Source organism: Serinus canaria, chromosome Z (assembly GCF_022539315.1).
Source record: "Serinus canaria isolate serCan28SL12 chromosome Z, serCan2020, whole genome shotgun sequence".
In the NCBI taxonomy this organism is placed as follows: Eukaryota; Metazoa; Chordata; class Aves; order Passeriformes; family Fringillidae; genus Serinus; species Serinus canaria.
The window spans coordinates 58,897,134-58,910,052 of NC_066343.1; the positions used below are offsets into that span (position 1 = coordinate 58,897,134).

The following is a 12,919-nucleotide window of genomic DNA, read 5'->3' on the forward strand; positions in this document are numbered from 1 at the left end:
GTAACAGGCTTACACACTCTGGTAGTGTTTGATTTACCCTCAAAATCTCACTAGATCTTACACTGAGAGTGTGAATCAACCCTCATAATTCCCTTTTGAATAATTGTTATATTTAGCCTTAAAGGGCATTCCCAATGAATCTGGCAGCTTCCTTTTCCACTTCATTTTTTCCTATGTTATATGCTGTTGATATCATCTGCTACCAGCTTAGATAGGCTGCCAAAAATGGAGGAATGTTTTTTCATGATGAAGTGTCCTGTTTTGATTCTTTGGAGGTTTTTTCACCTCTCATTCTGCTATTTGTCCTTGTAACAAAGCTTCATTAACCCAACTCCTGTGGGTTGAAATATCAGCACCATGTTTTGGAGAGTATAAGATTTGTAAGCAAACAAAATTATGTATTTTGTCATTGTGGTGATGTTTTTCAATCTCAACAGTGGATTTTGTTCTTATCTGTGATACAGCAAGTAATGTGTCAAAAAAAAAAATACAGTTCTGCTAGCTGTAAAAGAAATCATGCCAAGGCATTGTCGGTGGTTCAAAATCTTGTTAACTGGTGGATCAGTGGCTACCTGCCCCACCTTCAGTGACGGATTCGGACTCTAAAGAGTTTTATGGAAGGCAGAAGGTTTAACTTAGGGTTTTTTTTTTTCTTTCCAGAAAATTCATATATAGTATAAGTATCAAACTGTTGCCTAGTGGTACTCTGTGAAATATTGACTTCACAGCTTCATTGTAGCTATTCTAAATTGCACTGGATAATCCATAATCTCTCTGCTTAATTTCTTCCCCCAAAATCCAATATATGAATTTAGCATAATATAAAAATTTATAATTATTTAACCTATTTCCTGTCTAATTAGTTAGTCCTTATTCATACTGGGGATTTGTCTCTAGGTATGTTATTCCACTACTTGCTTTAAAGAGTAGGTCTTTATTTACCTCACAGAATAACATTTTTATGTACAAGAATAGGTCCTCTCAGTATATAAATTTAATCTAAAACCTGCAAGGTGTATTTGAGCTTTTTGATGAAAGCTTCTTTTAAACTAGAAGCAAATTGCTGGGGAAGAATTCCTTTTTGTTCCATTTGATATCAGTTTTTCTAGGCACAATGGTGACTGTTTCATTGGAAGAAATATGTGTATTTCAGTAATGGAAAGATCTTTCTTGTGTTTCTTTGGGTACTTAATATAATTTGATATTACCTAGTTGTTGGCTGTGGGTTTTGCTGAAATCTTGTTCTTGGGAGAGCTATGTAGAATTCTTATACATCCTATAGGATAGTTTTAGATACTATTATTGATAGTTATTTCATGAATGAGCTACTAAATGAGGTCTTTGGTTTGGTACTCTGTACAGAGTCCAGTTCAGAGTCAGAGTTAAAGTCACACTTTATAGGAGTTGTCAGAGTGCGTTAGATTAAGCATGGGGACAGCTGATGTAGGAACTGGAACATTTAAACCTCAAAAGTCCTCTGCAGTAATGCTTGATTTTAAAATGAGAAAATTATTTCAGAATGAAGCTAAAAACTGCAAAATCAATATTTTACTGGTGGTGTTCTTATACGCTGTATCCAAACACAGCTGAAAGCATCATAACCTTTAGCAGATAGAATTTGAAAATAGACGTGCTTTGAAAAAAAAAGGTCAAGGACCAGCTTGAAGGAATCAAAGCTTTTACTAAATCCTTCTTAAGTACATCAAGAACAAAAACCCTGCAGAGGCTCTGTGCAGCCAGTTGATTAAGTTACTAGTATAAAAGAAACACTCAGAAAGGGCATGGCTGCTGCAGAAAAGCTAAAGTAAATGGCGTTTACTGCTAATTGGGAAGATTCCCAAACTGAAATTCCTTTTTTGGGGTGGTGAAAGGGGAGGAGAAGGCTTGACCTAAAAACCTTCGTGATGAAATAACTTGCTTGCTAATGGTAGTGTCTGATCCCGTGTTTAAACTCCCTGGTACCTGAAACCTGGATGGTGGCAGATTTTATGCTAATATTTAAAACAAGAATTACCAGGGGACTGTAAGCCTGACATCCATAACTTTGTAGATATTGTAACAAAGGATAAAAGATGCACAAGTGAGAAGGATCAATTTTGAAGGAGTCTGTAAGATTTCTTTAAAGAGTCCCTTAAAAACCCCTTGGAGTTTTCTTGATGGGTCTGGCAAGGTGACCAAGATTTAGTGTTTCAAATACTTTTTATAAAATTTGGTGCCAAAGGCTTTTTAGCATTCATTGGAGTGCAGGGCTTTGTATATTAAGTAATTGATTAAAGAGGAGGAGTGGTAGATTTTTTTTTTTTTTTAATGTGTCAGCTGGAAGTTACCAGAAGAATTTTGGAGAATTTGATCTTTGAATCTGTTGTGTTGTTCAAAATAGTAATAATGGGGATGGTAAAAGCAGTGAGCAGTCACATGAAAACTCTTGCTGGTGTTACTGTTCTCAGAGCAGAAAAGAGGGAACACAATGAAGGAGGCTTGTTTAGATTTGAGTGAGTGGCCAGCAAGATGGTGGGGTGGTTGGAAGCTGCATACAGGAAACAAGAGGACAGTTATGCCGGGAGGAGAGGGATGAAAACATCTGAAAATGACACATGTGGCAGGAGACTTGACATCTTTTCTGCAGAGATGACATAGATTGTCTCTGATGGAGATGTATGAGACAGAGTATGTTGTAGATGAAAATGTTTCCAAAGAGAAACTAGAGGAATACTTCAGAGAGAAATTCTCTGGCAACTACAAAATAGACTGGGTGTGACAAGCTCAGGAGAAGATCTGAAACAAACAAACAAAAAAAAATTAAAGAGTATTTAAAAGAAATTATTAAGTATAATTTCTTGGTTCTTACCATTCTAGTCATCATGGCTGGAGATAAGAAAACTGGGCTGTATTCATCCCTTGTCCATTCTGGTATCGCTGTTGGGCTCTTATTAAATTGCTTGGGTTGGTGAATTTGATATCTGAGATTTATTTTCATTTGTATGTGAATGAGTGTATAGAAAATAATATATATTGTTTGCATATATACAGGTATGAATAAGAAAGATTTTTGTGTGTGTGTGTGTGTGTGATTGAATTTCCTATTTATTTTCCTTTATTTCTTTCAGTATCATTTTATGGTGGTAGCTTTGTGGAGCTGAACATGGCAGAAGCATCCCCTCAGACATCCTTACAGTTGCAGTTTCGGACAAGCAAGCCACAAGGACTGCTTCTTCTTGCAGCTGGGAAGACTGATTATTGTTTAATGGAGCTGCGCTCAGGATATGTACAGGTATGCTTTATAACTGTAGCTGAAAATCATGTGTAGCCTATGTTTATCAGAGTTTTTCTTAAGGCTTTTATCTATAACAAGATAACTAAACAAGTTGCTGTTCAGAGAAATTGAAAAGTCACTTAATATAATTGATAATTTCAAAGTATGGCTTTTATTTATTACAATTATATCTCTATAGCCTTGAGATCTCTAGATCTTAAAATCAAGATCATTGTGTTCAAAGCATGAGGTTCGGCAAAGACAAAATTTCAAATTTGATGTTGTTAGCATTACAGAAAATGCTTGTATCCAAGTAATTTTTTTTTTCTGCAAGGTAAGTTTTTGAAAGATCACTTTTATTTGGGCTTTCAGGAGTTGTTTTTTCCAGCAGAATTGCAGAGGAGTCCATTGCTGCTTCTGCAGTTATTCAAACACCTGTGACAACAAGTAAACCTAGACAGAATTTTATTAGGATTTTATTTTTTCAAATCTATTTTGTAAATTATATGGTTAGTGTGAAAAGATATGAAAATTAATATATTAACTATATCTAAATGTATGATTGTGAAAAAGATAATTTTGGATTTTTATAGTTAAAATTCTATCTCTTGCAGTTAAGAATTAACTTTGGTGTGGGAGAACAAGTACTGCATTCTCAGCAAAGATCTCAGCTGAATGATTTGGCCTGGCACCTGGTTGAACTACATCATGAACATGATAATGTCACATTGATAATTGATAAACATGATAGAACTAGTGCAAAAATGCCTGGAATTCTTTATGAATTAGACATTGATTATGGATTCTACATAGGTGGTACTGGTAAACTTGATGTTCCCTACCTTGTTGGAGCACTACCCAGTTTCCGAGGATGTATTGATGGTGTGATATTCAATCAGTTAGACATTTTGATGCCTCTGAGACCTTCTCCTGGCTTCAAAAACATCCATGAAGTTTCAGTGAGGTCAAGTGATGAATTCTTTGCAGGTGAAGAAGAACCCATTAGTTTCTTCAGTTCCAGGTCATATATTTCTTTCCCAACATGGAATGTGGACGACGAGGGAATCTTTGAGTATGCCTTACAAACCTCAGCTGCATGTGGCTTGCTGCTTTACCAGCCTGGGCAAATGGGAGATTTCATTGCAATGGAAATGGAAAATGGTTTCATTAGAGCTTATGTTGGAAAACATGAAAGTAGAACCCATCTTTCTTCTCGTAGGTCAGTCAATGATAGTCGTTGGCACTACATCAAACTGAAATTTACTGCAGAATATTTGCAGCTAACATTGGATGAAGAAACTGTGAAAAAGTCATTACCTCCCCAGAGTAAGCTGCCCTTCTGAAGGGATCTTTCTTTGTAGGTGGCGTAGATGACAGCATACGATCGGAAGTGATGAAGTTAATCTCAGTATCTAGGAAATATGCCAGAGGAGGATCCTTCAAAGGCTGTTTAAGGAACCTGAAAATCAACTCAGAAAAGAAATCACTGAAGAATGTTGTAGTAACTAAGGACATTTCAGCTGGATGCGAAGCTGAAATGCCAAGTTCTTTTAAAACAAATCTTTCTTTAGAGATGGCTGAAAAGAGCCCTCCTCCAAAAGCAGCTCCTGTATTTGCCATTTCCCATGAAAGCTCGATTTCTCTGGGCAAGGAAGACAAAAGCCACCTTTTAGTTCTGAGTAACTTGATTGTGCTAGAGGGTGAACAAGCTTCACTTGAATCTAAGCATATTAAAGTTAACTTAGACTTTGAGAAATTAGGAATTAATCAGTCACAAATTCTTTTTGATATAAAGAAACCAGCCTCTCATGGGCACTTGAAACTGAATGTTGAACCATTGCAGGAGGTAAATACATTTACTATTCAGGATGTGTGGCAAGGGAAGATTCTATACGTCCATGATGGCTCTGAGGTCACTTCAGATTATTTTAATTTCTCCATTTCTGCCAGCAGTGAGAAGATTGTGTCTCCATATTTGGAAGGAAATGAGCAGCATATGTTTAGCATTACTGTTACTCCAGTAAATGATGCACCTGAGATACTTCCTAAGGGAAACTTGCTTCTTCTCTCAGAGGACTCAAAGAAATGTTTGACTAATGACCTGATAAAAGTTCTAGATGACGATACAGACTCTGTGGGTCTCAGACTTTCAGTGCTTGGAAATCTGAATGCAGATGCAGGATTTTTAGAAAATTCAAGGCATCCTGGAAAAGCTATCACTACTTTTTCTTGTGAGGATTTAGACAAAGGCACTGTTTTCTTTGTCCACACTGGTGTCCGGAACTCAAGGATTGTTCTCAGGGCAAGTGATGGTGAGAAGGTGAGCAACACTGTTTTCTTACGTGTTATGGCAGTTCCTTTGGATTACAGAGTTGTCAACAACTCAGGAATAAATCTCCTCCAAGGTGTTGCAGCTCTTATAAGACCCAGGCATCTGGCAGTTGAAACAAATGTTATCCTCCAGGAACTGGAGATACGGTACGAGATCACAGAGCCATCTCACTTTGGTCAGGTCCAAAGACAGCATTCAAGGGGGATATGGAAGCAAGTCAGCTCTTTTTCTCAACGCTCTCTTCAGCGCAGCCGGGTGAGGTACTGTAGCACTTTTAAAGACATTCATCTGGAAAACATTACTGACCAATTTAAGTTCAAAGTTAGCATAGGAAACAAAATCAGTGAAGAGCACACATTTCCAATCAGGGTGAAATGGTTAAGGTACAATTTATTGAAACTTGCTCCTCTAAAAATTGAAAAACCAAAAAAGAAGTACTTGAATTCTGATAATCTGTTTGCTGTGATTGCAGATCTAGAAATACCTGAAGATGAGCTTCATTTTAAACTTCTGTCCCTACCAAAGAGTGGACAGATACTGCTTAATGACCAGCCTTTGAAAAAAGGTTCAGTCTTTAGCCAGAAAGATATTACTGATCAAAGAGTGGCATATGAATTAATCAGCCAGTACCATGAAGACCATGATTCATTTAGATTCCTCATTTCTACAAAGTATCTGGATTCTAATTTCTATGACTTTGAAGTCTACATCAAATCAGATTTCAGAAATATTATTTTGACTAACAATGGCCTTAATGTTATTGAAGGGGAAGGACAATTAATAACAAGCACAAAGCTATTTGTGCAAACACCAGATAGTAAAACTTTCCAATATGAAGTTACACAGTTTCCTAAGCATGGGAAATTAAAACTTACTAATTTTTCTGGTTCATGTGAGAATAATGACAATCTTACAACTTTCACTAATGAAGATATAACTGATAAGTGCCTTATGTATGTGCATGATGATTCTGAGACCATGTTTGATGAGCTTCTTGTCAAAGCTTACAGCAAAGAGTCAGGAAAGGGGGCAAACTTTGATCCAGAAGTAGAACCTTTGTCAGTAGAAATCAGATTCTATATTACTGTCCAGCTGAAGAATGATGAGAAGCCAGTTCGCATAGTTGATAGGATATTTGACATAGTGAGAAATGGGCAGCGATTATTAACTTTGGCAGATCTTTGCTATCATGATCCTGATTCTGATTTTGATGATGGACAGCTTCTATATACCAGACATGGTATTTCCAATGGGGACTTGGTGCTAACAAATGATACTTTGCGTAGACTCTACCAATTCAAACAAGTGGACCTGGAGCGAAAGCAAGTTCTGTTTGTACACCATGGTGCAGATTTTGGGCGTTTTGTGCTTTTTGTGACAGATGGCAAGCACTATACCTCCTTGCTTTTGGAAGTTAATGCCACTGATCCTTATGTTATGTTGGCAAATAATACAGGATTGTTGGTTCAAAAAGGAAAAGAAGAAACTGTTTCAACAGCTAAGCTCAGTGCTACGACAAACCAAGACATAAGAAATGATCATGAGCTTACATACAAGATACTCTCTTTCCCAGCATATGGAAGAATATATGTGAATAATGTATTAAAGGATTCCTTTACTCAGCTTGATCTGATAAAAGGACATGTGACCTACAGACATGATGACAGCAACAACCTTATTGAAGAATTTAACTTTACAGTCCATGCTGGAGATGTCCATCTGGATGCTGGGCTACAGGTTCGCGTGTATTTGGAAAGTCATCAGCAGCCACCAAGGATTGTGAACAAAAACAATCTCTTGGTTGAAGAAGGAAAACCAGTGAAAATCAGTAAAGGAAAACTGCAAGTATGTTAACTGTGTTGTCCATTCCTCCAGTCTTGTACTAAGTTTTCCTCAGTTTTTTCAGCCATTGGCAGTGTCTTTAGTTTGTGTTTTCTCTTCTTTAACTCCTTTTGATTACTACTAATATGACTGCATTCTGGGTGGTTAGTTCAGGAGAGATTGACACAAGCAAGCTTCCATTTTTAGGAAGGAAAACGGATTGCGTTAAAGAAAATACTCCCCATAGTCTTTGACTTTGTTACATATTGGAGCATAAGAAAATTATCATTTGGAGATTCTGCATGTATATATTTGTTTTAGGTGTAACAATTATTTGTATTTCGTGTAATGCTCTTAATTGAGCTAGTGGGAAATGTGAAGGATGAAAGTTGTTTGTTTGAATTTGGAGCTAGCTCAGTTAAAATTGTTTGAGAGTGATATCCAAAATTTTAAAAAAATAAGTCACAAACTTGAGGCTGTTTCTTTTTTATTAATTCTTCTCTGCCCAATTTTTGTGCGTAGCCTTCCAGTAACCACCACGAGAGGGCTCTGGCTGCCCGTTGCTGAAATCCTGAGTTCCTTGTTTCAGGCAGGTATCTCTAGATGTGAGGCCAGTAGTTAATTATGCAGTGTGTTCCTTTTAAAAACTTACAAAACATATTTGGGGTTACAAAATGGCTCCCATGCAACCTTTATTTAACATGTGTCTGCTTAAAGTATTGTATTGCTTTGGGAACTGTGTAAACCTACTAAAAAGTGCCGGTTTAGTTAGGCAGACAATCCCAGAATTAAAAATTAAAAATTCAGAAGAGAATTATAGAATTTCTCCCATTGAATAATTCCATTTGAATAATTTTGGGATATGTTCTTAAATTGAAGGTTGTTCATGAAAATAGTCCTCCATCTGAGATTGTGTTCACAGTAAGGCAGCTTCCAGTACACGGATGCATTCAGAAGTTTTCCTCAGAAGAAAATTCTTTCAGTTCTGACCAAAGGCCATCTTTGAGCTTCACACAGCAGGATGTCGACGAGGGCAAAGTTCAGTATGTGCAGACAGTTCTGACCAACTAGATGACCATTTTTTTCTGGATGTGACCAATGGTATCAGAACAGTGAGTGGAATAGAGATCTCTGTAGACATCATCCCCAGAATGATTCCACTGGAAGTACGGAACATCACAGTATTTGAAGGGGACTCAAGAACCCTGGTGGAAGACTATCTAAAAATTTCTAGTAGACACTTTGCAGAACTCAGCTGTGAATTCATTTTAACAGAGCAGCCAAAACATGGGTATGTTGAAAACTCTCGTGTTCCTGGAGAAATAATAAAGTTAGCCACATTTACCAGAAAACAGGTAATACCTTTAGATCTTCTTAGACGTAGTCTTGATTAATTATTTGCTTTGCTAAAAGCTGTGGGATTTTGTGAGAGTTAGTGAGATACAGGAGTTTGAGCTTTATCCTGGCCTTGAGTTAAAGATCTTTCTATTTTTTTCCATCTGGTCATTTGGAGTTGGGAGGGAGGATGCCTTGTTGTGGTGAACCACATCACTTCCTTGATGGCACTATAGACACAGACTAATGTACTGCAGCCACGGTAGACTGATGAACCACTCACATTCAGGCAGAGTTGTAGATACTCTGGAAATGTGAGACTGTGGGTGTATTTTGAAAAGACCAAAGAAAGTGCTATGTAGATTTAGCAAGTAGAAAAGCGGGAAAAATAGTAATATTTTGAGGTAATTTATTTGCTTACAGATAGCCACTATATGCCCAATGTGCTAATTTTCAGTCATTCTTCTCCAAGAAGCAAGATGGTATCATGGGTCACCATCTAGCACTGTGTTCAGTTTATAGATTCTAGGAAATGTTGTTACATATAGTGGGGTTGGATTTCCATTTTTCCTTCAGGAGGAAGGAAAGAATGCCAAGACTGGCAAGATATTCTGACTAGAATATCTTGAATGGACAGATAAGCAGTAAAATTTACTGTTGTGAATGGAGCAAAGATAGAGGTACAATCTGATATTATAGCATAAATAAAATGTTCATGCAATAAATACAGAGAGTCATGACTAGGATGTTTTTCAATGGGACATTTATTTTCTTCTAGCCTCTTCAGTTTTTCAGCTTGTTATATCTTTCAGGTGGACCAAGAATTAACCTACTATGTTCATGATGACAGTGAAGAACTGATGGACAGTTTTACTGTGATAGTAAATAACACAGAGTTGTGGAAACAGAGTTTACCCCGAACTGTGTTTGTAACTGTTACTGCAGTAAATGATGAAGCTCCTTTTGTAAAAGTAAACAGAATTCTTCAGGTAGGTATGTCAACCTGTTAAAGTGTTAGAATTCATTCCATTAATTCTGATGCCATTTAATGAACCTTCATTAACAGACTATTAGGTTTGTATCTGGTAGGATAGTCAGTATGTAGTATATATGTAGTAGTCCTTGGATTTAGAGAAATTAATGCTAATGAAAGGAGCCAGTACAGAGATTATTTGTATTTAGGAAGATTTTAAACATGGAGAACTCTTTTGGCTGTTGTAAAGTTCATCTAGATGGCTAAATGAACATTCTTTTAATCTTAAACTTGTATGAGGTCTCTTGGACTGATGTAGGGCTTGTGAGGGTGGATGGCTTGCACCTGGATGTTTGTTACATTTTTGTGTTGTTTGCTGAGGCGTCTTGAGGGCTGTTAATAAACATGTACTTGATAGTTAGAAAAGTACTAAGAATAGTGATGATGAGAATGCCAGCTTTTCACTATTGTTTTTGCACAGCCTTCCAACCCTATGCCTCTTGCCATGAAGTGCCCTAAAAGGTCAGACCTGCTGAGGTACAGTCTACCGCCTGCTCTTGTCTGGATATACACATAATAAATTCTCTCTTGTCCGGTAGGATGGGACAAGAGAGAATTTATTATGTGTTGGTTATTTCTTACAAAAACAGGAGTAGTTCCCTTTTAAGAAGTTGCAAATAATATGATGCAATGTGTGGAAATCTAGGGTCATCAAAATATTAGTCTAGTCACTAAAATTATTACTTCAGAGAATCGCAGTGTGATACTGTGAGTTAAGAAAAAACACGTTAACTTTTTCTAACTGCCTTATCCCCAGGAAATCCTGAAGAAAATTTGAAAGTTACCTTTAGCTAAAGCTACCTTTAGCTCTTAATAACCACAGCTGACTTTATAAGCTACAGATCCTTGAAAAGTTATCTACCACTACAGAAGTGACTACTGTCATTTCAGTTTCAGTGCACTTTTAGATTGATTAATTAATTAATTTTTTTTAATGGTGTTTAAACCAGGACATATTTATATAGTATTTGTTTGTGTTATGATAGCAGTCAATAATGAAAACCATTTTAGTAAAGACACTGTGCCCAAAAAGCCCCCCACATGTAAAGACTTTAAGTCTGAGGTCTGATGAGTAAAAACAAATTAAGTGACTCCAAAAATCAGGATGAAATAAACATGGTCAGCTAAGCGGTCACAGTAAACCAGGTGGAAGACATTAAGGTGGAGAAGGTATTTAGGAATAGGCTTGAAAGAAGATGTGCAGGACATTTTGAAGCTGCAATCATTCCCTATTCTCTATGTTGCAGTTTATAAATTGGTGGTACCAAAACATGCATTTAATTTTAGGTAGTTAATTGTGTGTTGGAGAGGGAGAGTGTATTACTGTAAAGATGATGGTAACCTTGAGTTGTATATTTCACATATTTTCATATGAGAAAATACATAATTTTTTAACTAGCTGTAGTGGAAGTATTGTACAACTTCACAGTGAAAGCAGATAACCTGCAGATGCCCACAACAGAAGATAGCCTGCCCTGTGCAGAGACTGCTGGCAGAAGGGCAGACTGCATTAACAAACATTTGGGTGGCACAGAGCAAAATCTTCTGTGGTTAAAGTAATTACAGTGGTACTCTACAGACATCAGCACAGCAGGCAGAAATCTTTGTCTAGTCACAGAGAAGAGAGCACCATCTTCAGCCAAGTTTTTTGGGGTCTCTGTTCTGGTGCATTGCTGGCATTAAACTGTTGGCATTGAACTGCTGGAATTGCAGTCTATTAATAGACCTAAGGCTGTGTATTGCACTGCAATGCAGCTTATGGATTTTTCTAAAAACATCTGTGAATCTAGGCTTCCCAAGAGCAGAGTTAACAAAGCTTCACCTACCCAGAGCTGGTGCTCTCTACTGGGGAGGCAGTCTGTGTACTAAAACCAGGATGCTGCATTTGTGCCTGTGGTTTTGCTAATCAAGCACAAGCTATTGTTGAAAAATCAAGTTTGTATCTCTTGAGAGTGGCTCCCAATATGTACACATGTGGTGGATTCATGTGCAATCTAAAACAAATTTGGCAGTCAAGTTTTCTGCTGGGAGGAATATGCTGAGATGATTCTTCCTTGAATCAAACTTGCACATCTTACAGTGGATGGAAGAAAATGGGTTTTGCTTAGTCCTTCTAAATATTGAGATGAGATGGGCATTCCTGTGTAGGGTGATGGTGGCTGACTCCATGTTCAGCCAAACAGTCTGTGCTCATAATGAACATTGCTGGTGGTAGATACTGAATAACAGACAATGTTGCTTTTAAAAACTCAGTAGCTCTTTTATCTATTTTGTAAGGTTGGAAATGTACAAAGTATAAAATGACTGACAAGTACTGTGAAAACTGAAGTCCAGTAGAACTGTTGGAGTTGACTGAAGTTTAGGACCTCAGAAATTTGGCAGGTCACAATATAACTAGTCAGAAAGAAATGCTGAATAATTAAAAATATAGGCTAGGATATGGCATCTGCTGCTGAGAAGTAGCTTATGTGAAGAGGTGCATTATGTGGCCAGTGATGTTGGGGTGGGCATATGGAAGTTAACTTATGCCTTTGTCATGGGCTTCTGTCCAAACGCAAGTAACTGTTGGGTGTGTGCACACATGCTGAATGAGTGTAGCTCTAGCTTCCTCACTTCAGAGACAACCATAACATCCCTTCTTCAAACAGCCTTGTCTGTGGCTGTCAACATTATGAGCGCCATGGGGGGAGTTTCAGGGTGACAGACATCCAACCATTTTGGGAATTTTTCTCTGTTTTTTTTCTAGGAAGCAGAAGTAAATGAGGTTTAAGGTGTTTTGGTTTTTGGTTCCCCCCCCCCACACCCCCGCTAAGAATTTATGACATAATATCTGAGATACAGAAATTTTTACTGTCCTGAAAACTTCTGTAGTGCATTTAATTTAAATCCTTTCTATTGCAACACATTTGTGAGATGTATTTTTACTTAGAAACTTAAATTATCAGCATTTTAGATATAATTTCTTGAAATTTCCACAGGTTCCATGGACTTTTTTTTTCCTGGAATGGGAATGGATGAAGGAAAAAGGATGTTTTGAAAAAAATCCTGGTTCTGGCATTACATGCTGCAGTTATATGTGTTTAAATACATGGGTGGCAATCCTATGAAATGAATGTATTCTGTTGCCACAAGAGGGCTATATTTT

At 37.3% G+C, this 12,919-nt stretch overlaps 1 protein-coding gene across 1 annotated transcript in view; it reads left to right on the top strand.

Moving 5' to 3' along the window:
• The first annotated feature begins 2,653 nt into the window (after positions 1–2,653).
• Positions 2,654–12,919, top strand: part of LOC103821092 (chondroitin sulfate proteoglycan 4-like) — a 32,909-nt gene continuing 22,643 nt past the window's right edge. Inside the window, 7 exon segments of the mRNA XM_050987370.1 lie at positions 2,654–2,732; positions 3,108–3,271; positions 3,868–4,588; positions 4,591–7,430; positions 8,286–8,460; positions 8,463–8,761; positions 9,554–9,730. Of these exon segments, the coding sequence (XP_050843327.1) occupies positions 2,654–2,732; positions 3,108–3,271; positions 3,868–4,588; positions 4,591–7,430; positions 8,286–8,460; positions 8,463–8,761; positions 9,554–9,730 (4,455 nt within the window).